Genomic DNA, 27,846 nt, shown 5'->3' with positions numbered 1-27,846 from the left:
AGATGCCTCGCGCAGCGCCTGGCAGCAGGAGAAGAAGAGCCCGTCCTCGAGAATTCCTCTGATCAGACAACGCCCGCTCAGACTCAGCCAAAATGCTTGCCCCAGCCCTTCTCCCGCTGATTCTCTCCGTCCTCCCCCTTTCCACCGCCATCCCGGCTCCCGCCCCAGCGGCCCTTGCTGCTCCCCCTAATATCCCCTCGGCCTCTGCCGCCCGCAATGCCCTCAATGGCCTTACCGTGGCTCCAGAAGGCCCTCAGGAAGGGTACTCTCGTTCCCTATTCCGCCACTGGATCACCATCTCCGGTGAATGCAACACCCGTGAGGAGGTGCTAAAGCGCGATGGCCAGGGCGTGACCGTCGACTCCAGATGCTACCCCTCGTCGGGCAGTTGGTTCAGCGAATATGATGGGGAGACCGTGTCCGTCGCAAGTGGTGCGGATATTGACCACGTCGTCCCATTGAGCAACGCCTGGAAGTCCGGAGCAAGAAGCTGGTCTGCAGCCAGACGACAAGAATTCGCAAACGACTTGACAAACCCACAGTTGATCGCCGTAACGGCCAAGTCCAACCGTGCGAAGGGTGATAAGGGCCCTGAAAATTGGAAGCCACCTCGAAGTATGTTGATCAAGTTCTGGCAGAGCATGCCGCGGCTTTTGTTTTATTTGGTATCTGGCTAACATCCCGTCTCAGCCTCATATCACTGTACCTACGCCAAGATGTGGGTTAAGGTTAAGTCTGCTTACTCCTTGTCCGTCAACGAAGAAGAAAAAGCAGCTTTGACGGAGATGCTGGGCACTTGCTAGAGGTATAAGCGTATACTAGGGAAAGGGGCAGGTTCCGTGGCACCGGGCGTGGCATCATAGAGCAACTGTTATCCGCCCTCCAAATATTCTGCTGTAAGGTAGTTAGAGTTCCACAATGCAGCTTCCTGTCAATACTTTTCTTCCATGAGCCCGGAAAAGAAACCGGTATCGCGTCTATATTGCCGCTTGACTAATCGCGGGCCAGGCCGTGTGTGCCTGTAGCTTGGTTGCGGGGTCGCTGCCGAGTGCAGTTTAGTATGGCGGCACTGTAGAACCACCCCGCCACCTTCCGCCATCATCCCTCGCATCAAACGCCAACAGCAAAGCCTCCAACATCGCGACAAACGCGCACTTGTCTTTAAAAATAAACTTGCAATTGTTTATCCCCACTCGCTACCCTCTTTGCACAATTCACAATGCCGGGAGCCGGCCCCCGCCTCTTCTCGTTCGACGATCTTCAAGTCCTCACCCTCGCCCTGCGCAAATACGTAGTCCAGTCCCAAAACAACGCCATAGCGCGACACGATACGTTTCGCGTCGCCATCTCTGGCGGCTCTCTCCCCGTCCTTCTCGCCAAAGCCTTCATCGACACCCCTTCCTCTCCCGAAGACGAACATGACCTTCTTCGTTTGTCCAAGTGGGACATCTTCCTCGCCGACGAGCGCGTCGTGCCCCTCGACCACGAAGACAGCAACTACCGCCTCGTAATGGCCGAATTCGTCAACAAGCTCTCTGCCGAATTTGGCGAGCCCAAGATCCACCCCATCAGCCTTGACCACACCAAGGAAAATGAACCCCAGGAGGTCGCCGATCTCTACCAGGAGGAGTTGATGCATTCCTTCGCCGCGAAGGATAGCGTCAAGCTCCCTGTCTTCGATCTCCTTCTCCTTGGCTGTGGCCCGGACGGCCACACCTGCAGCTTATTCCCCCAACACGAACTCCTTAATTCAACGATTTCCTGGGTCGATGCCATCTCGAATTCGCCGAAACCGCCCCCCAAGCGGATTACCTTGACAATGCCGGTGCTGACGCACGGGTTGAGAATTGCGTTTGTTGCCACGGGAGAAGGAAAGAGGGATATTTTGAAGAAGATATTCGACACTGCTGATGGAAAGCTGCTGCCATGTGGGCTGGTGAATGAGAAAGGTGCAGAGAAGGTGACCTGGTTCACAGACAGCAAGGCTACGGAAGGGGTTGCTTTCCCAAAAGGAAGCTTGTAGGAGTCAGGTTTTAGGTGGCTTAGCAGTGAAACTTTTAACGATTGATGATATGTGAGATCCAATAAGCCCTGGCTTATGGATGTTGCTGTTAAAGATAACTTATTCTTCTGATTGTATTTATATAGCACCCATATGTTATTCTCCCCCGTCGACGTGAAATAAATAGTTTTACCTTCTCTCGGGAATAAAAAGGGCCATGACGCAATTGATTACGAAAGCCAATCACCATGGACATTCTGCAGGCACGATATTGATAGGGTATAAGAAAATAATTGCTAAGTTCTAGTTCGGAGTACCTTACAATATGCTTAAATCAGCGACGGCCAGCACCAGTTGCCCATAACACCCTTGCCTGATCCACACCAGGCAACCTGAGAATGCTGGAAGATTGAACCACTGAAGAAATAAAAAGAGACCTCCGTGTATATCCTAGTAACTCGCCCAGATTCCGAATGTCCGTAGGAACAAAAAGCAGTAGACAAACACAATAATTGAAAAAAAAAAAAGCAAAATAAAAATCAAGTAAAGAGGCAAGAAATGGTGAGGAACTCCGTTGTCATCCTACTCCACCCATTCGGTCTATCACAAAAGCAAATTTTTTAACGATGGACTTGCACTTGCTCCGGTTGCTGGCGGGGGTAATTGGGCACCTGTATTAAGACGCTCAGAGCTTGGAGGTTTCGTGCCAGTAGCCGAGATTGTTTCAGCTTTAGTAGTTTTCCCATGCGGCTCAGAGGATCCTGGAGAAGCTTGGCGCTGAGAGTCTAGACTAGGACGAGGAGCAGCTGGGGCTGGCATAGCGGAGGCAGCCGTCCTTTCAACAGGGTACATTCGAACAGTGGAAGGGCCCTGGGGTAAATTATTGATCTGACTCTGAGGCGAGTAATGCATTGTTGGTGGGGAGGTAGAAGGATAGGCATGGCTTCCTCCGGGTAAAGGAGCTCCACTCGCTGGGGAAGACGAAACAGCAGAGAACATATTCTGGCGCGGAGAGTATGCATGTGGAGGAGGGGGCGGAGGGGGAGCAGGCACACCGCTGGAGTAGTGGGTTGGCGGAGGGGGATGTGGGAGAGATGGAGCGTATCCATTCAAGTGCGAGGCGGGAGGCGGCGGTGGGGGGCCCGGATGAAAGTTCGGAGGAAGTGGAATTCCATTAGACCCAGGGGGTATCCCATTTCGAATAATGGGGGCAGGATAATCACGTTTTTCGAACTCAGGTCGCCAATCTGGGCCATGCGGAGTGCGGGCTGCCATAGGCGCCATATGTAAGTTAGGGTTTGGCTGGGCCTGGGGGTTATGCGGAGATGGTGCAAAAGAGTGATGGGGGTACTCGGGTGGCTTGGTAGTTGGCATACCAGAATCACGCTCGGCGACAAATGGCGAAGGCCGAGCATCCGGGGTAGTTGTTGGTGATTCGGACTTTTGGAAATGGCATTTATGGCATTCGTACAGCAAGACTCCATTGGAAACATTGTGGATGGAGCTTCTGCGACCTGGTTCATTCACAGTACCGTCGTAGGGGCGGCCATTTGAATCGACTCCCGGTCCGTCTCGACTTGCATGGCGACGCCACCATTTGGGACTGACAGTGGCCTGGCAGCGAGAGCAGCTCTTACTTTCCAAATTTTTGCTGCCCACCTCGTTCCCGTTTGCCTCGATTAGGCTGAATGGACGCTCCGGTTTGGGCGACGCCTCTCCCGACGCGTTTGTGCCCAATGTATGAGTGCTCTCTTTGCGTGCATGACCATGGCCTGTTCCATTTACGGTTACAGCACGACGAGCCGCTGCTTGCTGGGTGCCATTCATCGTAGCTCCAACGGTTTGCTGGAAATGGGCTGCTTTGCGTACAGTACCAGTTAAGGCGAGGTCTGCTTGCTTGCATGTCCGAGAGTACAGCTGAAGAGCATTCAAGTCACCAATTCCTGAGAGATCACTCATCTCGTGAACAATTGTCGGTATTGTATGATGCGGACACCACACGGCAGCCGTAGGTGCCCCTGACTCCTCTCCAAGTTTCATGGTGTTCACAGAGTCCCTTCGGCTGACTTTCACGGGTGTGATATCAAAGCCAAACTGGTACTCTGCCTGGTGAGCACATCCCACATGGAACCGTGCGTTGCAAGAAGGAAGCTGACAGGTGATACAAGCGCCAACAGAGGATTTGCATATCTTACACGTCTCCAAAAACCTTTCAGGCGGAATAAGTCCCATCCCTTCTGCGGGCTCGAATGCATCGGCATTTCCGAACTTAATCTCTGGATGCCAAATGGCACATGTAACGTGGATCCAGTTATTCCCAGCTGTCCGTTTGAAGGCCTCTCGAGGACCCACAGGCTTGCCGGCAGCGTCTTGTCGCTGGCGATAGAGTTTAATAGCCTCGGCCACCATTTCTTTCTCTAACCTTTCCTTTTCCCGCTCCCGCTCACTCTTCTTTTTGTGGGTTATTTTAGGGGGCTCCATCAATTCATGTTCTGTCCACGTAACTGGACACAAAATACATTCATATCGGGTCGATATCGTCGGATTATGGTCATTAGAACAGGTGTCGCAAAACCATTTTGAAGCATTTCGTTCGGGGCTAACTCCATAGCAAGCACGGTGCACAGTCAGGCGGCAATCTCGACAGGATAAATGCTGGTCCCCGCCGGGCTCCATTTTCTTACAAATAGCACAAGGAAGTGTTTTGGGCTTGGGGGGTTCAGGCAGAAGATGTGATGGATCTGCTGTTTTCTCAAGCGTTTTCTTCTTTGGAAGTTCGACTGAAGGCTCCTTGGCTGGCGTAACCGAGTCTTTTTCGGTCCTTGCCTTTTTCCTCGGTGGTTCTGGTACTATTTCTTTCGCAGTATCCGACACTACGGGGATTCCAATAGACGTGGCTGTGCTAGCGGTCGTGCTATTGATCCTAACGTCGCATTCGGTGTAAATTAACAACTGAGTAAGGAGATCTTCTTCGAATTTGCGCCTCCACGATTTCGATCCTCCCTGGACAATTCGTTTTGCAACTTCGTCTGGACTCTCCCATTGAACAGCGTACTTTCTCCATAGCAAGGCACATCGCTGACAGAGGGCAACGCCATAAGTGATTCCTTTGTCTTTTCTGCATGAAGGATCGGAAGGAGCAACGCTCCCAGGTAGCACGTACGGTGCGCGGCGCCATCGCCTTGAACTTTTAGTCGAACAGAATTTGCACACAAAGCCTCGCTTTTTGCTAGCGGCCTTTTCCTTATCAAAGGCAGAATCATCGTGGTCATCGGCGATATCGTCGGCCAACTTGGCAATTGCATTATCCGACCTTTTACTTGCCTTTTTGCTGCGCCGGCCTTCAAAATTTCCCCATATCTGACGGCCTTTTGGAGTTTTCTTCCACATATAGTAGAATCGAACAACCTGGCTATGTGGAACGGAAACAACATGCTTAGTAACCAAGCGAAGTTCGGAGCCATATTTCGCAACACCACTTTCAAAAAGTTTGACTTCTTCAGGTTTCAGGTGTGGCTCTTTAAGATCGCCATATCGGTTAATTTTACTTAACTTGGCTAAAGCTGCATCTTTATTGTAATTCTCATTGCACAATATGCTTAGAGCTTTATCCAGGAAATTTGTAGAATATTCTGCAATGCCTTTGGACGATGCAATTGCTTTTGCAGCTGTCATGTAATCGTCTATTAGCTTCTCACGCTCATCGGGACTGAGTTGTGATCCTGGGTCGTCATCTTCTCCTCTGGATGGAAGCTGTGATGCATCCGGCATTTTGAACAGCGTTTCGGCAGTGCGAACTTGTTTTCCATTTACTGACACTGGTTGATCTTCTCCACGGCGTATATAACCAGCAGGCTCATCCATCACCCACTTTGGCCGTTTTGCTCGTTCAGCTTTCTCGGCTTCCATGACGGCGACAGCTTCTCTTGACAGTTTGGTCTCTTTTTTTGCTTTTAGATATTTCTTTTTGACCTCTGGTCCTTTTACGAACTCGATAGGACGACCGCACCAAGGAGGAATGGTAGCTTGATGACGGGAGCCAATTCTTGAACTAGCTCGAGGATAAATTCTATCGTCGTATTCAAGCGCTTCCTCAACTCGACAATGAAGTCCAAGGTAGCGAAAAGGCCATAGCTTCGCCTGCGCGGTCTGTTCAGGTGTCGCCTTATGAGCAACAGTGTCGTTGCCAGAAGGGCTACTACGCTGTGTAGCTTCGGCAACAATGGCAGGGTCTTCTTCATCCTCTTCAAAGGCATCTTGCTCTGCTTCTCGGTGCGCTCCGCCTATGATTGGCGTATTTCTTGCTTCCATTTTCTTGTCCTGAGCGCGGCTACAGGCAGCACAAGCCCAGGCAAAGCCGCGGGCCGGTTTCTTCTGTAATACTGGACGGACGCAATTCATATGATAGGTGCGATGGCATACGGCACAGTCTACGGAATCGACACTAGAAGTCAGGTTAGATGGGATATATGAAGAGAAAGACACGTAGAAGTCATACTTGGCAGCATATTGACTGCATCGTTTGCATGTCTTGACAGCGCCTGTCAATTCTTTCGCGCGACCGCTTTCAACTAGGATAAATTTCCACCTTTCATCCAAAACTTTTTTCACGTGTTGAGGGACATTAATGACCTGGCTGGTGGGTATCACGTCGTAGTAGCGTTGAATATAACGATCATACATCTTATCAAACCAAAAACAGTTTTCACCCTTTCTGTATTCGTCTACATTGCTGATTTCAAATGAGTGTAAAATCTGGCATTTCCCTCGAAGTGACGTCAATGGACAAGTATCGGAATGCATTGAAGCAAATACCATTCGTGGGTCGACGGATCTGCGTTGAATGTCGCGCGGCCGATAGTACCAGTTAACGCGCACTGTCTCAATAGGGCCAGTTGGGTCGTCCTTAGAAGGCTGAAACTCCATTATCCGAGCAAGGTAGTACGGTTCGCCGGGCGGTTCGCAAATAAGGTATACATGATCTATAAACAACCCGAAAGTTAGCATCTATATTTGCAGAAAGGAGATCGGGTTAGAATCATCGTACCATTCGGAGCCAAAGTTGTGCCATCATCAGCCTTAAGTTTCCCATTTTTCAAATACCCGCGAGAGTTATGAAACGACATCATATTTGTCGCACATTCTAGTTCAGCCGAACCCGAAGGAGTAACAATGAATTTTTTGCTCGCTTGGCCCGTACTGGTGGGTGTCGACGATCCCACCGCGGTCGCGCCAGAGCCCGGCTGTTTCCGCTTTTTGGACCCGTTGATAACATTGGGGTTTACGGAAAAGGTCGATGTTCCCGGAATAGGCTCCTTCGTGGAAGAACCATAGTTTGAATCGTTACGAGCTCTCCTTGTACTCACGCCGGCGGGCCTGTCGGCAGATGGAGAGCTTCGGGAGGTGGACTGACCGGTTGAGAACGTCTTTTTGGCGCTGCTGGGCTTTGCAGCGCCTATAGGCTCGAGGTCCAAGTCGAGATCGCGGTCTTCGGCATAATTAGGTCGGGGCAAGCCTACTCGGTTCCTTGATCGGGTGCCATACGGGGCTGGGGTAGACGAGGAGCTAAGGGCGGTTGGCTGTAATTTAGGGGTATCTGCTGCCGAAGAAGCAGATCTGGTTGTGGTCATCGGTTGTGAATGCGTGCTGTCCGCTTCGTCACAGCTGGTGTCTGCCGCGTCGTCCAGTTTTTCGTTTTTGCTTGGGGCCGGCGAGGCGGACTTCGCGAGTGCTTCACTCTCTGTGGAGAGCGAGCCATCCTGAACTGTTGCCATGTGTGGCAGCGACACAGGGCAACGTCAGGGATAACCTGCCAATTGCTGCAAGGCAGGATAAATGCATTCACTGAAGGCGACAGCGTGTCATGCGGCGCGGAGTGGTGAGGCCTGGGAACTGGGAGGAGCTGATCGAGGCGTGGCGGGCGTATACCGTCTGTAATACCGGAAACAGTTACAAAACAGGCCTGCTAGTTATGTAGTATTTGAAAAAAGAAGGGGAAAGTTGGTGAACACGCAGCAGAGAGCGTGACGCGGCGAAACCACACCGCAAATCAGATCACATCAAATATGGGACAAATGGCAAGCACTAGCCTAAGGTCACAAACTGTGCAGATGAGAAGAAAGAAATCGGGGCGTCGGTGGAGCCGAGCCAACCCCGAACCTTATGATGCCAGACAGGCTTTGGCGTTCTCGGACAAGATCAGGCGCAGCAAAGCTGGGCTGTGACCAGATATGAGATAAGACAGATAGCACCAGGGGATGCAAGGCACTAGGGAGAGACGCGGAAGCGGTGTTGGACAAAGAAAGCCGAAGAAGATGCTGGGGTAGGAGGATGGGCGGGAAGGAGAGGATGGGGAAAGTAAGATATCGGTGTGTGGACAGAGGCAAATTAGGGCAGAATAGAGAAAAGGGAAAAAGTAGGGCAAATATTGTGTTATGAAGCAACAGACAAGAGCCCAGGGCAAGGTGGTGGGTTTGTGTTATGAAAAGGCGTGGTGGTTGTGCGTGAATGATACATAATCGAAGTGGCACATGGGGCGAAGAGAAGAGATGGGGAGCTGGGAGGCAGAAACTTTAATGAACAGAGAGGGGGGGAGAGGAAGAGGGTATGCCCTGGACTTACCAGCGTGGAGGGATGGGATTGAAGAGCGGAACAGCAGGATCGCAAGGGAAGGGAGGCCGCGTTGGGAGCGCGGTACGCGATTATCATACAGGGTGATGGAGAAGGGAAGAGAACAAAGGTGCAGAAAGGAAGAAAAAGAGGGTGCAGAAACAGGGCCGGCCAAAAGAAGGGAATGTCCCGACAAACTCACTGCATGATTAGCTGGCTGGCGGTTGACTAACTAGTTCTTATATGCTCAAAGGGAAAACTCATGGGATTGCTTGTCTTCCCGCCCACCTTCGAACTTCCTCGGGGCCTTTTCTGGCGAAAAAGTCTGGGACAGCCAGCACGCTAGTCCGGATCAGTGGGTCAGACACCCTGGTGTCACCCGGAGCACTGATCGCAGCGGCAAAAAGGCGAGCAGCCAGGAGAGCTGAAGCAACGCGCTCCAGGCGTTTCATCTTCCAGGCGCTTGTCGCAGCCGATCGCATGCGAACCCTCACGCCTTGCCCACTCGCTGGCACTCGGGCCTGCTGGCTCCAGCCGCATGCCGTCGAGCACCGCCGTTGACTCCTAACTAACTAACTAACTAGATGTTGCGGTGCAGGGACATGGGGCCAGCTGTGCACGCCTAGTGACTTGGTGTTTGTGCAAAGCGCTTCAAACCGGCCCCATTGGTTACAGATTACCTCCCAGCATTACAGGCTGGAGGCGGGCAGCTATATTACAGGCAATTCATCCGAAGCCCACAGAGTCGCTGGTGTTCAGACGTGGCGTCTTGGGAACGAGCAACTGTGCTGCCCAGTACCGTATTCCGTCACGAAGCAGATTGGGATGTGCCCGCGGGCGGATCATGCAGCTCGAAACACCCCGCCTATTGAGATACATAGCCGTAAGAATAGCTGAGAAGGGCCCATTTCTCGCCAGCTGCATTTGCCCAGGCAAAGCTGGCGCTTTCAGGCCGACCGACGATGCCGCCCTGCTCGGTTGCACGGTTCCTCGCTTGCGTATCCAGAAGCATTGTTTCTTGGCCCTCAGATCTGGACGTGCAGCACAGCGCCCTCAGTTCCCTCAAGTCACAACAGGTATCGGCCAGGTACCACTGCTAGGTCTTCCAAGGCAGCGAGCTACCAGCGTGGTACATCGGGCCATATAGCCATATCGTCAAGGTTCCTAGGCCAGGGTACTGGACGGAACTGCAACTTGTAATCAGCCACGCGCGCCAAGTTCGCTGGCCAATAACTAGTTAGCTGCAGATTTGAACTCAATCACCTCGTTCCCAATCGCCAACCGCGAGCCCCAACACCGCACTGCCCGCCAATCCTGGAGGAGGGGCTCCCTTCGCGGCGAGGAACAGGGCCAGCCGTCGTCGCTCGACAGACCGCCGTTGATACCCCCCCACGATGACCCGCTATATTTCAACCCATGCGTGAATCGGCATCAATTCAGCAAACTAGGGTCCTTCCCGTGTAAACCCATCCACAACGAGGCGGCCTTGAGCTGGCAATTCCGTTTTAATCCCGAGCACGTCCTCTCCATTACGCAAGCACCAGGCCAGGAGTGGACCGCCACAATACATCTTGGGCTAGCTTAAGTTAACAGCGTGCGTCTTAAATGACCAAGTTGCCGCACATTGTTAGTCTTCAACTATGTGAACCAAAATTCTGTTTGTATGTACAGTGTCTTCTTTAGCATGGCATTATTGAGCTAGCCCATCCAAACGGAGGGCACATTGGGCGGCGCACACACCGCGCAGGATTCATTTCTCTCGATGAAACGATGATCTTGCCGCTCTATGCCTTCGCCTATTCTTCGCGGGGCACCCGCTCGCCAGCAACAAACCCGCCCTTTTCTACCACCAGTTGGTATCTTTAGTCTCGTTGCTGCCGACTCACCGATGTGCTCATCTTAATGTGTCAGCGCCTCGGCCTCTTTGCCAATATAGAGCCACCCCAGACACTCTACGTCATAGTTTGCCATCATCTTTCGTTTAATTATAGCTTTGCCCGGAAAAATACATCCAGCATTTTCTCATGAATATCCCTCTCCCGTTCCAACCCCGTGCGCCGGCGTCTGCGCCAAAATGTTCCGCCGGTCGCTCCACCAGCTCCTATGACTGGAGGTTGGGCGAGAATATTCACCTGACAGCGCTAATACTTTTTTGGACTAGTCTCGGAGAGGTGTGGATTACCAAACTTTCTGGGGACGCCTTGGCACCCTACCCACCACAAGCGCCTGGACTGCCAGGTCACCAGAGTCGATGGTATGATAGTGAACCCGCACTAATAATTTGAGACTACGGAGTATCCAGAATGCAATTGCGTGATTCGAGAGAAAACTCAAATGCGTCTGGGCGGGTAACATCACTGCCCATAATGGCGGTATCGCCTGACTTTTTCTGATGAGACCCAGCATATATTCTTGATAGTATATATATTTCTTGATAGTGATTCTCGAACTCTTCTTTCTTTTGTTCTGGAGATTTTCTAACCTCATGAAACTGAGATGACGATGTAGTTGCAGCGATCGATCTTAATCTGAACACATTATTGATCTGAAATATCTTTCACCTAGGAAGATATTTTCTAAAAATACTAAGAATTATTTTGTTTCCAATTAAACCCATGCCTTTTTGTCCCTTAGCCTGTGACAATCTCGCTTGTCAAATAATTACACATGTACTACACCATGGTATGCAATCAAACAAGTCTATCAGCGCATGCAGTATGTATCTAAAGAATTTAACACCATATACCCAGCATAATCCAAAAGACCAGATCTTTTTGATAAAGGGCACACGCTGTTATTCCTCCATTAACAACACTCGCTTCAATATACCAATATATCATAAACAGATGTCCTACTGTTATGAAATTAATGCATTAAGTCCAAACGGTTTGTTAAGCGGAATAATTTTTATAAAGGTTGACGTAAATGAAAAAGTACTATGGAGTATGTGCTACAATGAAAAAAATCAAAATCGTGTGTTTAAAATTCTCCAGCGGAGTCAAAAAAGAAAAAAAAAAAGGAAGTTGATGGTACAATGGTGGTCCCTGTATGACTGAAACAGGCTGGAGAGGCAGAAAGCTAGTTGGCAGTTTTGAAATAAGAATGTCATGACATAGGCCGCGAAGGGCGGATTTTGGGTCATAAGAGTGGTGAGGACGAAGTAACTACTTGGCAAATTTTGACTTTGCTGAGTCTTGAAAATGACGTAATCGGAGTCCGGACCCGGAAAAATACCTCGGAACTTCAGCCTGATATCAACATCGCGTGAAAATAAACAGAGGGATAGCGACGGCGAGACGAACAGGATGTCTATGGAGAAATGACTAGAGGGCTGCCCTTATCTGCTAGCATAGCCGGCTTTGGCTCTTGGTAGTTGCTAGCCAAATTTCAGAACCCATTTTTTGGAGTTGTGCCATGAGTTCCAATGCTACTCGGGGCCTTCAATCAGCTGGCTTTCAAACATCGATTGAGATTGCCCAAAAGCAAAAGCTGTACTCAGCGTCTGCTGCAGGCGTAAAGCGTTCTCGATCAGAGAGCGAAACCCTGTCACCGTTCACCTCTGCCCGTCAGCTCCTTCAGTCGCAAAAAACTCACAATGGTCGTGCACAAGTCGGTTTATCCCGTACCACGCCCATTAATCCAAACAAGCAGCGCCTTGTGGCCAGCGAGATACGTACATTACCAGATGCAGTCCTGCCAAAGGAGGATTTCGCAACTTACACCCAACGCAAAGTTGTCTCCAGCACCCCTGGTCCGTCACAGAACCCTCTACTTTCCCTACGGCACCCCAGGTATGGACTGCCCCAGCGCCTCATAACCAATTTTGAGTCTATGGGTGTGAACTGCATATACCCTTGGCAGGCATCGTGTCTTCTTGGACGTGGTCATCTTACAGCCGAGAAGAACTTGGTCTACAGCGCCCCTACGGGAGGAGGGAAGTCCCTAGTGGCAGATGTGCTGATGCTGAAGCGTATCATTGACAACCCTCGCAAGAAAGCTATACTTGTCCTTCCTTACGTGGCTCTGGTGCAGGAGAAGTTGAAATGGCTTCGGCAGCTGGTAGAAGGTGTGGAGAAGTGTGTGGAGCAGAGTGATAGATTTCCACAGCCACCTTCGCACACAAAGTTACCGCTGAGCTCTGTTCGTGTCACGGGGTTCTTTGGAGGGAGCAAATCCAGGAGTACATGGTCGGATACGGATATTGCCGTATGCACAATTGAGAAGGTCCGTGGATATCAATTAAGTTGTTGGTTCTTCCGCAGATTTAATTCAACTAACAAAAATATAGGCTAATATGATCGTGAACTCTGCTATTGAAGAGTGCAATATTGACGAATTGGGCATTGTTGTATTGGACGAACTTCACATGCTCGATGACGAGCATCGTGGTTATTTGATTGAAATTATGGTATCGAAGTTGCTCCTGCTTCAGCAAGATATCCAAATTGTTGGCATGAGCGCTACTTTGTCGGTACGTCGTATGCTGCATCGTGTGCTGCAGCACATTGAGATACCCGTTCGTTTTTGATAATCTTTGGAATAGAACACAGAAGTACTGGCAAAATGGCTCCATGCAAACTATTATATCTCGAACTATCGCCCAATTCCAGTTCAAGAGTTTCTTGTGTATGAAAATTTGGTTTATCCGGCCGGAAATTCAAAGGAAATTTTGCGCACAGCACTCGCACTGAATAAATCCAACGCCACCGATAATGGGGTACTCGCTGTGAGAGAAATCTCTCAGTCTGTGTATAAGGAATTGGAACGCCCAATTCCTAATGCTATGGTGTCATTGGCTTTGGAAACTGCGACCTCTGGATACGGTGCGCTGGTATTTTGTGGGAGCAGGCAAGCCTGCCATGCAAACGCGCTGCTTATCAGTGATGCAATGCCGGATGAGAGTATGTCAAATCCAGAAATTCTAGAAAAACGCATGGATCTCGTGGCAAGTTTGCAAAGTCTTCCATGTGGTCTCGATCCAGTATTTGAAAAGACTGTTATTAAAGGCGTTGCCTTTCATCGTTAGTATCCCCTCTCCCTATCACTGCCGGCGCCTCAATGAATTGAACCTTGTAATAACACCTACTGTAGATGCCGGTTTAACCACAGAAGAACGAGATTTAATTGCAGAAGGATATGACCGAGGCATTCTTAAGGTTCTAGTTGCTACATGCAGCTTGGCAGCTGGAATTAATTTACCAGCTAGGAGAGTAATTCTTTGCGGTGCTCGAATGGGCCGTGATCTTGTTGGCCCTGCTATGCTGTACGTACATTGGTTTTGTGTTGCTTTGGTTGGTACAATTAATAACCGAAAAATTCAGACGACAGATGCGAGGTCGAGCTGGCCGTAAAGGAAAAGACGAAGTCGGGGAGACGTTCTTATGTTGTACGCCAGAAGACCTTGAGGCAGTTCTTGATCTGCTTGATGCCGAAATGCCAGCTATTGCCAGTGGCTTATCGCCAGAAAAAAGGGGAATTGAACGGTATGCTATAGTACTTGGCTTTTTGAATATCTAGCTGCGATATATTAATACGGACGCTACGATTATAAAGGGCGTTATTAGAAGCCGTTGCGACCCGCCTTGTCTCAGGGCGCGAAGGTATTAACGACTACATCAGATCCTCACTCCTCTACCAGAGTGTAGAGGAAGCGGAACTTTTTGACTTGGTTAATTCAACTCTCAAAGAGTTAGTAGCCTCACATCTACTTAATATAACCGTTGATGGTTCCTACGAACCCACTCGACTTGGCCAGGCAATTGTTGCGTCTGCTTTTACCCCAGAGGATGGCATATTCATCCATGAGCAACTCAAACAGGCACTTCAAGCTTTCGTAATGGATGGCGAAATGCACATCTTTTATATGTTTGCACCACTTCAATCCGGGACCGGCATTGACATCGACTGGCCTGTCCTTCGCGATGAGATTAATGGCCTTGATGATAGTGGGTGTCGTGCTTTGCAATATATGGGTGTTAAGCCAGCATTTGTTAATTCAATGTAAGACCTAATGTTTTATATGCGTTTAGTGACCAGTAGCTAATCCCTCGACTACTTCTAGGGCGCAAGGAGGAGGTATGCCGCTAGATACGAACTTAAGCAGGATTTATCAGCGGGCTTACACGGCATTCCAACTCCGTGATCTCAGCAATGAGGTGCCTGTGTCAGCAGTGGCTCAAAAATACCGCACCCCGCGTGGCAACGTGCAGAATTTGACTCAGATCTGCCACGGCTTCGCCGCGGGTATGGTGAAGTTCTGTCAGCGAATGGGGTGGGACATGCTTGCGGTTGTTCTCGACCATATGCGTGATCGACTACAAGCTGGCGCAAGGGCAGACCTTTTGGAGCTGGCGCAGGTGACGTATGTGAAGAGTCGAACGGCGAGGTTGTTATGGGAGAATGGATTCAAGACCCTGAGAGCACTGGCTGAAGCTGAAGGGAAGGATTTAGTGCCCGTACTGATGATGGTGAGTAGGTTTTGTTACTATTTTTATTATAATTACTGCTGCTGCGTATATACGTACAAACAAATGTATTCACCTCATTGTTGCTAACCTTGGATGCGATGCCAGGGACAACCTCGAAACGGCAAATCACGCCAGGGTGAGGATAAGATGAAAGAAGCGGAGCGGCTGAATGCTAAACTTCTCCGCAAGGCTGAGGTTATTATTTCCTCTGCAAGCAAACTCTGGGGTATGTCCTCCTCTTTCCTCTCTTTCAGAGGTGCACAAAGATACTTTCTGTTTGCGGAACAAGAGAGCCAGGGGCAATGCTAATAGTGATTTGCTCTGTAGAGCGCCAAATGATCGTGGAACTTGATGAGTGAATAAATTGGGTTCTTCTGGGGGTTCTCCCGCATGCGTTGCTCTGTTCACGCAACAAGCTTTCTTAAGATGTGGCGAACACGGCGAAGATGCAGAATGCCAGATATTGCGCCTCACAATAGTAATGGATGGAGCAGGGTCTCTGTAACTACTATGCAAAAGGAATATTTTGAGAGTGTTGTGAATGTTTCCCGTGAGGCGACGGTTTCCGAAGCATACCGGGTTCGGCGCCGAAAAAAGAGGAAGAAAAAAAAGAAATGCATACATACAATGCCAGGCCAGGCTCTAAATGATCCTCGAAGAGCCTAGATGGCAAAAATTGAATTGCAGCCCATTATTCATTGGGTCCAATACGGACGAGGCGTCGAAGAAGCCCGATTGACGAAAGGGCCAGAGCGCACACATGAAAGGTCTTATCTCTTTCTTCCGGCAGAGCGAATCATCGTGATTAAATCATCTGGAACAAAAGTTCAGAAGGCAGAAAACAGCCTGAGGGGCAAAACGGCTTCCTGTGCATAACACCAGGAACCCTGGTACATTGGAATGATTTGTTTTACTCATTTTTTTTTTTGAGTTTTTGAAATAGTGGGAGGATTTGGATCGCCCAAAGACTTCCACAAAAGAGGGGTCGCGCTGCGGTGTCCCAACAGTCCGAGACCAAAATTCCGACGACTCCTCTGGGTTTATATTCTTGTTTTCCCTGATGCCCTGGCCGCCTTTTGGGGTTTACAAAATTCAGAACTGTGCAGATAACATTCTGGACCAGTATAGTGTAAGTGACCCTTGTTGTGCGTAATATTACAAACGTATGTTACGTATGGGTGTATTTTGAAAACAGTAAAGTACAGGCCTTGACACACCTCAGGAAAGACTGGTAGAGGGTAAAATAACGGCGAAAAAACATTGGTTGCCCGTACAAGTGGATATGTTTGGTCCATTCATGTTGCACTGTTTCTTCTTTTTTTTTTTTAATTTTTTTCCTTTGGCTTCGATTCCTTCCTGTGGCGTGGTGAGACAGCCAATCAGTGATCTATAATGCACATTTAGCCAACAATGATCGACGGATGGAGTCAAGTTACTAGACTGATTGGTGTACAGGCCTGTATCGTCCCGTATTGGCTTGCTGGTGAACAGGGTGCATGTCCAAGGGCATGAAGAATGTGACAGGTCCCTCAGACTAGGTATTTTATTACCCGACCTCTGCCTGCGGCCCCAACTGGTAGTGTGCGTACGGTATTTATGGATTCAACTACCCGGAGAAAACATTATACGGCAGAATACCCAAGCCAAATAATGGTAGTTATTTATTCGCAATCAGGAATCCAGAGTGATGGACACCATCGTCCAGCCCCAGCGTACATGGCCCACTAGCTCTGCTACCACGTCGTAACAGGAGCATTTGACGCTCGGAATGACTTATGAACCCAGCAAGGATCCTCGCGCCCATTCCCTTTTCAGTAGCATTGAGCGATGCTTGGGACGCTAGGGCGCGTCTGGAAGGCTTCTAGAAGCTTGACAGAAGCCTGTGGGATTGGCTTGGTTTGTCGAGATTTCCCCGCATTATTCTAGAATGCTGTTTATTACCAGCCAATACAGCACACTCTGTTCACCTCTTATCCCGATACGGTGCAACCAACACATTTGGTCATTACGCAATGTCTAGTACAACTGAAGCACTTCCCCATTCAACGTTATTAATGACGGCTCATATGCTTTCTTTTAAATAAGCTCGACTGGGTGCAAGAGTTTCTTGAAATGCGAAAGGCGTGGTGTAGGGTTTTCGGTCCTTGACTTGGTTTTATTGTTCAGTAGTCCCCCTTTACACAATACCAGCGGATGCTGACCGTGGTGCTTGTTTCTCTTTTCAAGAACCTGTCGGTCCCAACTCCCCTCATCCCAACAGGTAATCAATGGGAATTAATCCTTAATTCGCTTCGTTCATGTAGCAGGATATCCAGGAAAATATCCTACCCGTACGAATGTTATAATATCTGTGTTTTGATAAATTGAAAGTTATATCTTAGATGCTGCAGGGCCGGTACTACCGGATCTAGATCCGAGTCAATAATATGCAGATATGCAGACAATAGAATTAATTGGGGCTTCTTGAACCCATGCGATTTTGATCAAGCTTTTCCTTGTTGGGTGTAGTGCTACTCAATGCCTAACCTAGATATGCAGACAAAACTAGCTAAGGTGACCCGAGATTAGTTCTAAACGATCTCTTCTAAACATACTACCCTGTAAGTAGAATTCTCCACTGCGATATCGGGCAATCCCCACAGTATCATTCGCAAGGAAACAGCAGTGATATTATTAGTCCGCAGTCCAACGGATTCATTTGACGTCAACACCAATATATAATTTAAACTCATAACCATAAAAGATGCCATCTATCTCTGTCAATATCTCATTTTAATAAGATAATCAAAATCAATAAATGCTGGCTAAGGCGGTCAAAAAGTGGTATACATATACATATATGCATGCATAAATCTGCTGGTCCCTCTGATTTGCCAATTCTATTGTTGTGTCGCTCATATGTGCAAACACGACTTGATCGTTTCAGATATAATTAATCAGTAGATTAAAAAGGCCCCAAGTTGCCTTCTCTTAACTGATTGCTATTTCAATCGCTGGTCCCTTTGCACACCATGCAAAAAAGCAAGGGCCTTTTCCAAAATCCAACCTTGTTTTGGCTGGTATATTTGGATGCCTGGATGTACTCAGGGACGGTGTTCTGTAGGGAGTAATAATGCGTAAAACTACCTGTAATACAGAGTCCAGTGCCGTATTAACGGCTCGGTAGGTTGTTAGTGGTACCAGAAGGTCCCTTTGTATTGCTACAGTTGCTTTGGATTAGCGTTGATCGGCAGCACAAAAGTTGCAAGGATGGGTAAAATGGTGGACATACAAATAGAGGTGTCGGATGTCATTATGTCAAGAGTAAATATCAAAAAGCTGAACATAAAGAAACTCATCTTCGTACCCTTTCATCATACCTCCGCCTGTTCTGTCTCCGATAGCGAACCAGTAGTGTCATGAATGGTGAAAGTAGCGACCCCCCCGGCTCAAAAATACGAGATATCCCAGGCTGCTGGACCTGGCCTCAAGAGGCTGGAGGTCCAGAGATCAACAAGTCATGGAATTGTTCGATGAAGGCCTCGTTTCGCAAGCGTGATCTGCAATTCCCGTCAGTCCGCGTTTTGTGCTGGAGGAGGGAAGGCAGGTCAAAGCAACCCAAGAGCGGTTCGGATATGGGGCTATGGGGACAGCAGGTGCTTGACAAGGCGACGCGAGGGCCTGGGTGACGAGAGCCAGCCTACCACGTGGCAGGGAGGAGGCCCAGGGAGCTTAAACTGGAACTTTTGCCAGCTTTCAATATAATAATAATAATGATAATCGAGGCTCCCTGGCTAGAAGGATGCCTCAAGCATCACAGTGGGCGACGGATATGGCACAAGGCAAGTTATGGTCGCAATTATGGTCGGAGCAACATGTGGGCTCATTCAACGTCAATTTAGTAGCTGGTATTGGTCGACTAAGGGATTTAGTAGAAGCTTGGAAGTGGTAACGCTTCATCTTTCATTATTATTGCCCCTCCTGTTGTACGAACAAAAGGACTGTTGTGGGAACCGGTGTATGTTCCCTGTTCCCTCCGAGCCGTCTTTCTCCAGATGTTCCTCAGAACTGTAACTACACCAAGCGGCAGACTGTTTCAAGTTCAACCTACAACAGTTCGGCACTTCGAAGGCAAACAGAACACCCTTTTTTTAAGTAACATGCCACTTGCACAGGACAGCCGATCAGCGCTTCTGAGCGTGTGACGGCGCGGAGGCTCGTCAGCAGCGGACGATCATCCCCGTTTATTGGCTCTTTGACCAACGGCTAGGTGAAGGTTTCGGTGCCTCCCCTTCTGAACCCTAGGAGTCGTTCCTTGAGCGGAGTGGTCCCCGCAACAGCCCTTGCGCACGAAGGAGAACAGCGTCGGGGCTCGATACCGAGGAACACAGGGCCTCCCTGGCCTTAGGGCGGCCCAGCGGCCTTCCCCACGCGCACACAGGCGACTGCTGGGTTGCGCGTTGTCTGCTTCGGGCGGTACGGGCGTACGATACGGCACGGCGTACAGTCATGTCCCGTCACAGTCACGTATTATGATCAACTCGCTAGCGGTATTTGGCAACCCTGCGCGTGGGTCCTTTCCTTCCATAATCCATGCTATCGAACTGCTTGGCTCGCACTCTCTCCACGTCCCTCTTCACCCGGCGGGCGCTGGTTATGTCGCAGTCCGTCTGACGCTCGACGTTGGGCCTTGATTCTCCCTCCACCAGCGTGACTCCAACCGCTCCCCATCCCCAATCGGCTTCGCTTTCTTGACACTCCTTATCGTTTCCCTTTCCTGCACGTTTGCCTCTGCGCTTTATTACCTACAATACTCTACTATATCAAGCCGTAATCCACACTTTTGCGCCCTCGCCGCTTTACCTGGTCTTCGACTGTGGTGCAAGGGCAAGTGTCCACGTTTTCTCGTTGTTTTGGAGCACTTTATCGAACGACAAGGGACATATCATTCTAATTCTAATTTTTCACTAGAAGAGTCCCTACGTAACGCTCGGAATTTACCTTCTTCACCAATTCTAATCCTCCAACCTCACCTCAAGTTATTTCTTGCCTTCTAACAAGGCTGCCTTCACAAAAGACTCGAGCCACACAGCCCGCTTCGCTTCGTTCCATCCCTCGCCGCTCCGATGCATGTATAATTAATTGCCATCAACGCCCTGTGGGTCCTCTGCGAAAACCGTCACGATTGTGGAAGCCGGCCAAAGTTGGTTCTCAGTCGCACGGGCTCGTACCTTCTGCCTCGAATGCGCGGATGTTCCGCATACCGATTCGATCTATTCACGGGCGACGCGGGCGCCGCTGGAACACTAATACTACACTTCTTTGCCCTGGTTGAGTATATGACAGGAGTTGGTCAATGAGGAAATAAGTTCATTCGGGTTTTAAAAAGAAAAACACAGCATCACCTTTTATTTGTGTGCAAACCAGGTGTTTGAGGCTACACTGGAGTCATCAAATCAAACGAAGGATTTTGCTCTTTAAAATAAAGAGAGATATCGACTCCCTTCGTTTTATAACAAGCCACATAAGAGAGAAAATTAAAGACTAGAGACTGGTGAGTTCAAGAGGATAGTGACTCGGAAGAAAGACGTTCAAATAAGGCAGGTAAGCCAGTTTTGAAACTTAATGCGTTTGAAATTGTACTTTGCACAGCCGAACTTCTACTACCTCCACACAGTTCTAGCCTGTGTTTCAATTTCCACCTCGCTGCTGCATTCGTCCTGCGCCAGCTTTTCCTTGTGATCATGACTTATAAGACTTGATGCAATGAGATCTTTACACTCACTCTTCCTGCCTCCAGGTAAAATTTCTTACTCGCGAATTTTTCCCATGTGTGGATTTACTCATTTTCGTCTGATGAGTACATAAATCCCTCTCCTTTGGTTAACAGTGGTAGCCAATGTAACAAGCATCTTCCCTTGGAATTCGCCATTACGCAAACCCGAAGCTCGTCCCTTATTTGTCTTTACTAATGGTTTTATGACATGCTTACAGATCCATATTCCTCAACCCAAGCATGGATCGGGAACAATGTCGCGCCGTCTATGTCGATGAACGAGTTGTACACGAACGATGGATTGCAACATCAGAACACGATTCGGCCCCATCTACTCCTTTTTCTTTGCTAGATGACTGCCCTGAAATCGCTAGCAATATAGAGCAGATTTTAGCTATCTGTAAACAAGGTCAGTGTTTGTTGGAACCGATGAACTCGACGGATCCTATTAGCTCCGCCTTCATGACGCGTCGAATAAGAAGATTGGCTGATTAGATGCAGTGTACCTTTGCAACTCTGGGCAATCGTTCGCTAGCAAGCTTGCCGAGTTACACGAAGAGTCGAGTAAAACCTGTGTACCCATTTTCGCTTTCATTGATATTGCTATCAAAGATGATTCGCAATACATACACCGGCGATCGGTCGCCCACAACTTGTCGCCGCTTGGCAGTTCACCTTCTCCTCTAAAACGCAATCCAACCTTTTCTACAGAATCAGAAGAATTATATGGCTTCCATCTCCTTTCTAGAATTTCTACCGATGTTCAAGACCAAGAAGAACCCAATAATATTGTCCTCGTAGCTATTCTACGATATGTGAAAGAAAAAAATGGTGGCTCTTCTGAGCAGGTCGCTCAGGGTGAGGGGTTGACGAAATATTCAAATAACGGGCCACAGGCGACAAATGAAGCAAAGCAAATACGCCGCTGCCTAGATGCTGGTGCAGTGGATGTTCTCACTTACCCGTTTGAGAATTCCCGGGTGAGGGCTCTTGTTTCACAGGCATATCGAACTCAAAAGGCTGCCCAGAAGGACAGGGCACGGTTTTTGGCCAACCGAAAAGTGCGCCGACAATCATGGGTGGGCTCCAATGACCAGCAGCCTTATGCATATCTTCGAGAGGCCATGGTTTCAAAATTGATGAAACGAATATGCAATCCTGAGGAAGCCATCGAGGATTTCCAGGTTGGACAACTGTCTCTGACAGAGGACCGCGAATTACTGGTTGAAAGAGAACTTGGAAGGTGGAGTTTTGCTTCGCATGATTTTTCTGATGACGAGATGGTCCATGCTGGGTGCGTAATGCTCGAGCATGCGTTGAAAATGCCAGATCTAGAACCATGGAGGATATCAACAGGTATGACCGAAAGAAAAAAGTTAGCCAGCTCTCACCCTTTAGTTCATAACTAATGCTAGTACAGAGGAAATTCGATCTTTCCTGTTATCTGTTCGTGCGGCCTATAATTCTTTTGTTCTCTACCACAATTTCCGGCACGCTATCGATGTGCTTCAATCCCTATTCTACTTCCTTGTTAAAATTGGCGCCCTTCCACCGTTTCCTTTTGAGAGCAAGAGCATATCAACCGAGGGTGGTATGTCTTCGCTCTTTCGACCTTTCGACGCGTTTACGTTACTCATCACGGCTATCGGCCATGACGTTGGGCATCCTGGTGTCAATAATGTTTTCCTTGTGAAATTGAACGCTCCACTTGCACAGCTTTACAATGACAAGTCCGTACTTGAAGCCTTTCATTGCGCCGCATACTCCCAGATCCTTCGAAACCACTGGCCTTCCGTTTTCAAAGACGTTCGACTGCGGAAGCTAATGATTGAGTCGATTCTTGCTACTGACATGGGGATTCATAACGAGTTCATGGAGTCTCTGGGACAACTACAAGAGAAGTATCGGTCTAATAATCGAGCCACCTGCAATTGGGAATCCAAAGAAATTGAGAGCCATCGCTCTTTGTTATGTGCTCTCCTGATAAAATGTGCCGATATTAGCAACGTGGTATGTTTGACTTTTGGGTTGCACCTAAGAGTCTTTGGGACATGCTAACTCCCCTCGTTTAATAGGCTCGCCCTTTTAACATCGCAGAGAGGTGGACGGATATACTTCAGCAAGAGTTTGCCAATCAAGGAACAATGGAGGCAGCGATTGGAATGGAGACTGCATTATTTGGGGGGCCTCCAGAACTGGGAAACTCGATCAAGAAGGCGAACGGCCAAATAGGGTTTATGACTATATTTGCCCTGCCACTCTTCGATGGAATTACTGACATCCTTCCCGATATGTCATTCGCCTCCAACGAAATCAGGCGCAATAAGCTAATATGGCAGAAGTTGATCGACCGCCATAAGGAGACAGTAGATCAAAACTCAGGAACAAGACTTTCACAACTGTCACTTGAAGATAATACTCCCGGACGAGACAATACGGCCGAGGAATACAATCCCACGTCGGTATATTACAAAGTTCCTGAGAAGCCACTGAAGGAATTGGAGCCCAATTCGACCTCTCGAATAGGACGTTCGTCGGATTGTGACACCAATGACCGAGCTGTGAGCAATGCCACTCCTCCCTCATTATTTAATACGGCCAATGAGACGCAAGATCATGAAAAAATTGATCAAAACACGTTCAATGCACTATCTGCATCTGCAGTCAGCAACAGACCTCAGCGTGATTCAGAGAGCCGTCAATTTCACCGTCCTTTTGGCGCTAGTCCTGTGTCGTCCGTATTCAACCAACATAATCGATCCACAAATATCGTCCGAAATCAAAGCAGGAGTTCCTATACAAATAATACCATTACGACCCCCGTTTCGTCTACTACACAAGCCAGCAGTTTAATAACGGCGGAAAGCAACAGCTACGATGAGAAAAACCTTTGTAGTCCGACCTGCGGACAGATCCTTCAACCTGATGCACCAAGCAGCTATGAGTCGAGTATTGGTGATGGTGTTTGCGATGACAATATGGGGTGCAGGCGTCCTTCGACTGCTGGCATACCGGTTGAGTCAAGTCGTCATTGCCGTCAATCTGAACCTGAGAAAGATGGCCGCCCTTCACTGGGAAGAACAGCAAGCTTTATGTCCTCGTTTCTTGACAAGGGATTTGGAAATAATCATCATAATGGCTTTATCCTAAATCACCCCTCGGCCACCTATGGAGGTACTCCCAACATTCCTGACCCACGCCCACCCCTCCCAGCCCATCATACTGTCTCCGATCCACAACAAACCACAGTAAATAGCAGTGGTCCCCCGACTGGCCGAGTGTTGCCTCGTCGGCGATCACGACTGCGACTGGCGTTTTGGAGACGGCATAAGCAACAAACTCCTCCTCTCCCTAACGAGCAGTCTCGATAATTCATTACTCAGGGCTATCGTCACTTCCACGCTTTATATATTTAGCCTATTTAGGATATTCCTCGCATTATTTTCTGTTGATATAATGGGGGTCTATCATCCTTCCGAATTTTCTGACCCACGATATTATTTTTTACACAACACGGGAACCCCTATTTATTTTTCATGTTCTATCACCCGCCCAGGCCTTATATGGCTCCTACTGCATTGTCTTCTTAAAATATGTACATACATACATACCCTTCCGTGCATATTCTCTGACATACATCTTCTTCTGGCAGTGGGGAAGTTGGAGTCGTGTTTCATTTGAGCAGATTCGGGACGTACTGGTTATGTGGGCCGGTCGCTTTACCTTTTCGGTTCTCTTCGCGTATGAAGGAGTTTTTGAATATGGAACGGATTTTAGCCAAAAGGCTTGATGTGGCCTAGTTAGGCCCGGTCAGTTTGTTACTCGACCTTTTCATACCATTATGATGATGATTATTCTTAATCTTTTGTATGTATGTACATGTAAAATATGAATTTTTGATGTCAATTGTAAATGTATATATTAAACTACCACTTGAGTTTCACCTGGATATATCCTAAGGGTTTCAATTTGATGGCAAATTTGGCTGCAATGAATTGTGGCCTCGAGGACAACAAAGGGGAATTCCGCTCAGTAAAATCGAAGCAAAATAATATGCGTCTTACAGAGTTCAGTCCAGGGCGCCATCTGGCACCTTTTAGAATGGTATGGTTGGCATTGAAAACGTTTAGAGGAAAGCATACACGACAAGGCGCATCAGCGGCTGGGGATCTGGCGAGTACCCAGGAATAACGGATCCTCCGCATCCCAAAATACATCGGGCATGCTAGGGGATATTGCCGCAGGAAAAAAATGCTTTCAGAGAAAATTTGTCATTGACAATCCTCACAGATGTCACTATTGACACTTGCTTTTTCGTTATTATATACATCAGATTCGTCAGGAGGTACAGCCATCACTGGTGGTGGCGGCGCTGCACCAGTCATTACTGCAGGCTGTTGCATTTCTTCAGTAGTATTTTCAATTGGAGGTTGCTGCTGTTGTTGGAGCTGCGATCTAGCCATGGCACGGTCGATGTGGCCTAGTCCGCGGTTTGGGTCAATGATGTTTCGAACGAGGGATTTCAGCTGTTTTGTTTCTGTATATAATAATCAACATGAGTATATTAGCATCTAAATTTTGTTGGGGACAAGTAAAGGCAGCGTTTTTGGGCCTATACCCGGAAATCCACCATTGAGTCTGCGATCCCAGAGCATTGTTTCCTGGGTGGCAAAGTCGGCGTCAGATTTATACAAGATGGAGATGGTAAAGGTGCCGCTGGTGCTGGGTATCAGGGCAACTTCGCCTAGTATGGTGGAGAAGGTGGAGAGGAGCTCTTGGCCGTACTAATAGTAATGGTGTCAGCTTCTGATCTAAAAAGGTGGAGCGTATGCATGAAAATGAAGGTCAGGCGGAGAGGAATGTGGACAGTCGTGGGAAATCAAGGCAACCGGGGTTTGACGCGTGGATAGGCGGGATAATCAATATGTGTGGACCGCATAGTCTATCAATCTGTGTGCAATTTGCGCAAAGAAGAAATCCTGTAACTATGTCGAAGGCGGTGTTTCTGGTCCGCCCAAAGTATGCCATGGCGCTCCCACAAGCTCGTATATCAGTTGGCCAGATATCACCGATAGTAGATACCTACATAAGCCGCTCGTAGCATCCACCGGCACTGCGTACAGTACTGTATTGTCACCCGTGGTAGCTGTACTTGTACTGCAGCCCCTCTGAAGAGAGAATTTGAAAGCTGCGCGGTCGCAACCTGTTCAGGAATCTCGGGATCTATGTACCCCGCTGCAGGCGGTGGTCCATAAGACGCCATATTGGAAGCTCAAAGATGATCAATAGACAGTCAAGCAGGGGAGTGCTTAATTGAGCGCGCGAGATTGTGCTTCTGGCGGGATGAAGTTGCGAGAAACTGAGTTGACGTTGAGTGGCAAAGAGAGGACAAGTGGGGCCCAAGTCTGGCCTGCCATAGCACCCTTCGCTATCAAGGGGAAAATCGAGGAGTTTAACAGCAATCTATTTTGCCTCCCCGAACTATCCGCCATGATCAGATTCTACATATTATGTGTCATAAAAGGGCACACATCGATTGGTGCAACGGCGAGGCAACTTCAACGGCGACAAAAATGTGACCAGTATAATTATTCTATTTATGGAACAAACGTCTGGAATTAAAACGGGTTAGAGACTATGTGCAGCAGGAGGATATACAACAATGGTAGTTTGGGTCTCCGGTTCCAATCACTAGAGGGTGATGTATGTATGACACAGCCGCACCTTGCTTTTGCGAAACCAAACCTGAATCGAGCCACTCGAATGCCAAAATCAACGCCCTAAAGGTGGGTTAAAAGATAGGTAATTGCCTTTCTTGTCGTTGTTGTTGCTGCCGCTGCTCGTTCGTGGCCGGTAAACTATTTTACATAAGAGAGATTCAAGGATACGTTGATCCAGCGAGTCTCACGATCCTTGGGGCAGTGGAAACTAGGAAAGGGAGGGATAAATGCTCAAAAAGCAGAATATGGGGAGTACACGAAGCTAAAGAAAGGAAAAGAAAAAAAGAAAAATCGATCGAGAAGGGAAACTATACCAACACTAAGCAAGAAATGATGCCGTTAACAAAAGGAAATATCAGGAATGGTGAACAACCGCGGATCTTGAAAAAAAAGCGAAAAAAAAGCGGCCCAGCAACGCGGTCAAAATAGAAATGATAGGAAGGTAAGAAACCATGTGTCTTAGCATAGGTCCGATAAAAAGGGACCACGGAAACGTAACGTGGACCAAAAAGAAAATGCCTTCCTTTGCCTGTCTGGGATGTATGCTCCATAAGGTTACCGGATATGGATCTTGACAAGGAGGGTCATTGCTTTCGTGGCGCAAAAAAAAATGCGCATTCAAAAGTCTTTAAAATATCATGCTCATTTCAGTACAGACAGAACATGAATAGATTCAATGAAAGGCGTCGGAGTGCGGCGTGAAAGAGGTTCGGGTGGTCATAAGGGATCGGTAAGAAGGCCGACTGAATCGGGTACGATGAATCGGAATAGATTGTGTGTATCAGGTGAAAGTGTCGGAGGCAAGGCTAGGAAGGAAGGCGAAAGTCGATAAGAGCTAATGACCATCTACATTATTATACAGCAGCCAGCGGATTGTTGAGGCGTGTAGGGATCTTCTCGTTTCTCAACCTAGGTAAAGAGATCGACTTGTCAGCATCACAATGTAAAATGTGTGTGAAAGGCGCAATGAATACCTGGCCCCACACTGATGGTACCATAAAATCTCGCGTGTTGTTGCAGTAGTTGATGAGGCTAGACGAAAGAACAGTTAGTTTGAATGGCTACTAAAATTGATGCTCAGCATATTGGGATCAAAGCGTGAATACATACGACATTGAAGCCTCAGTAACTTTTACTCTCGGCCTTTCTAGGTCTTCCTTCAATCGCGCATTGAGCTCATTCAATCGTCTGAGCTTCAATTCGGCCATATTCTGGCGATTATTTCTCCCATCCCCCCTAGGTCGCAAGTTTTCGTAAGCGGCAGGCATGTTGCGCGGCTGATGGCCCATCTGC

General features: G+C 48.4%; 7 protein-coding genes across 7 annotated transcripts; 4 read left to right on the top strand and 3 right to left on the bottom strand.

The window, feature by feature from the left end:
• Window positions 1-92: 92 nt before the first annotated feature.
• On the top strand, window positions 93-803 carry LOZ57_006142 (uncharacterized protein; the record flags this gene model as incomplete). The annotated part of the gene is made up of 2 exons (XM_049255163.1): window positions 93-615; window positions 691-803. The coding sequence occupies 2 exons, from the start codon at window positions 93-95 to the stop codon at window positions 801-803; spliced, it is 636 nt and encodes a 211-aa protein (XP_049105891.1).
• A 416-nt stretch (window positions 804-1,219) lies between these two features.
• SOL1 (suppressor of los1-1) lies at window positions 1,220-2,023 on the top strand (the record flags this gene model as incomplete). Its single annotated transcript, XM_049255162.1, has 1 exon — window positions 1,220-2,023. The coding sequence occupies one exon, from the start codon at window positions 1,220-1,222 to the stop codon at window positions 2,021-2,023; it is 804 nt and encodes a 267-aa protein (XP_049105890.1).
• A 582-nt stretch (window positions 2,024-2,605) lies between these two features.
• SNT2 (putative PHD type zinc finger protein with BAH domain-containing protein) lies at window positions 2,606-7,776 on the bottom strand (the record flags this gene model as incomplete). The annotated part of the gene is made up of 2 exons (XM_049255161.1): window positions 2,606-6,984; window positions 7,050-7,776. The coding sequence occupies 2 exons, from the start codon at window positions 7,774-7,776 to the stop codon at window positions 2,606-2,608; spliced, it is 5,106 nt and encodes a 1,701-aa protein (XP_049105889.1).
• Window positions 7,777-12,025: 4,249 nt separating this feature from the next.
• Window positions 12,026-15,437, top strand: LOZ57_006139 (uncharacterized protein; the record flags this gene model as incomplete). The annotated part of the gene is made up of 9 exons (XM_049255160.1): window positions 12,026-12,835; window positions 12,900-13,082; window positions 13,155-13,632; window positions 13,703-13,874; window positions 13,933-14,094; window positions 14,165-14,611; window positions 14,673-15,078; window positions 15,184-15,304; window positions 15,406-15,437. The coding sequence occupies 9 exons, from the start codon at window positions 12,026-12,028 to the stop codon at window positions 15,435-15,437; spliced, it is 2,811 nt and encodes a 936-aa protein (XP_049105888.1).
• A 5,636-nt stretch (window positions 15,438-21,073) lies between these two features.
• PDE2 (3',5'-cyclic-nucleotide phosphodiesterase) lies at window positions 21,074-24,204 on the top strand (the record flags this gene model as incomplete). The annotated part of the gene is made up of 4 exons (XM_049255159.1): window positions 21,074-21,242; window positions 21,335-22,189; window positions 22,254-22,843; window positions 22,909-24,204. The coding sequence occupies 4 exons, from the start codon at window positions 21,074-21,076 to the stop codon at window positions 24,202-24,204; spliced, it is 2,910 nt and encodes a 969-aa protein (XP_049105887.1).
• Window positions 24,205-25,104: 900 nt separating this feature from the next.
• LOZ57_006137 (uncharacterized protein) lies at window positions 25,105-26,096 on the bottom strand (the record flags this gene model as incomplete). Its single annotated transcript, XM_049255158.1, has 3 exons — window positions 25,105-25,370; window positions 25,452-25,617; window positions 25,920-26,096. The coding sequence occupies 3 exons, from the start codon at window positions 26,094-26,096 to the stop codon at window positions 25,105-25,107; spliced, it is 609 nt and encodes a 202-aa protein (XP_049105886.1).
• Window positions 26,097-27,399: 1,303 nt separating this feature from the next.
• Window positions 27,400-27,821, bottom strand: GNG1 (Guanine nucleotide-binding protein subunit gamma; the record flags this gene model as incomplete). Its single annotated transcript, XM_049255157.1, has 3 exons — window positions 27,400-27,462; window positions 27,528-27,585; window positions 27,664-27,821. 3 exons carry the CDS (start codon window positions 27,819-27,821, stop codon window positions 27,400-27,402), a joined length of 279 nt encoding a protein of 92 aa, XP_049105885.1.
• Window positions 27,822-27,846: the final 25 nt, after the last annotated feature.

The sequence above is a fragment of the Ophidiomyces ophidiicola genome (genome assembly GCF_022830035.1).
Source record: "Ophidiomyces ophidiicola strain CBS 122913 chromosome Unknown scaffold_36, whole genome shotgun sequence".
NCBI lineage: Eukaryota > Fungi > Ascomycota > Eurotiomycetes > Onygenales > Onygenaceae > Ophidiomyces > Ophidiomyces ophidiicola.
The sequence above is the reverse complement of the archived record's forward strand: the minus strand, read 5'-3'. Positions and strand labels throughout refer to the sequence as shown.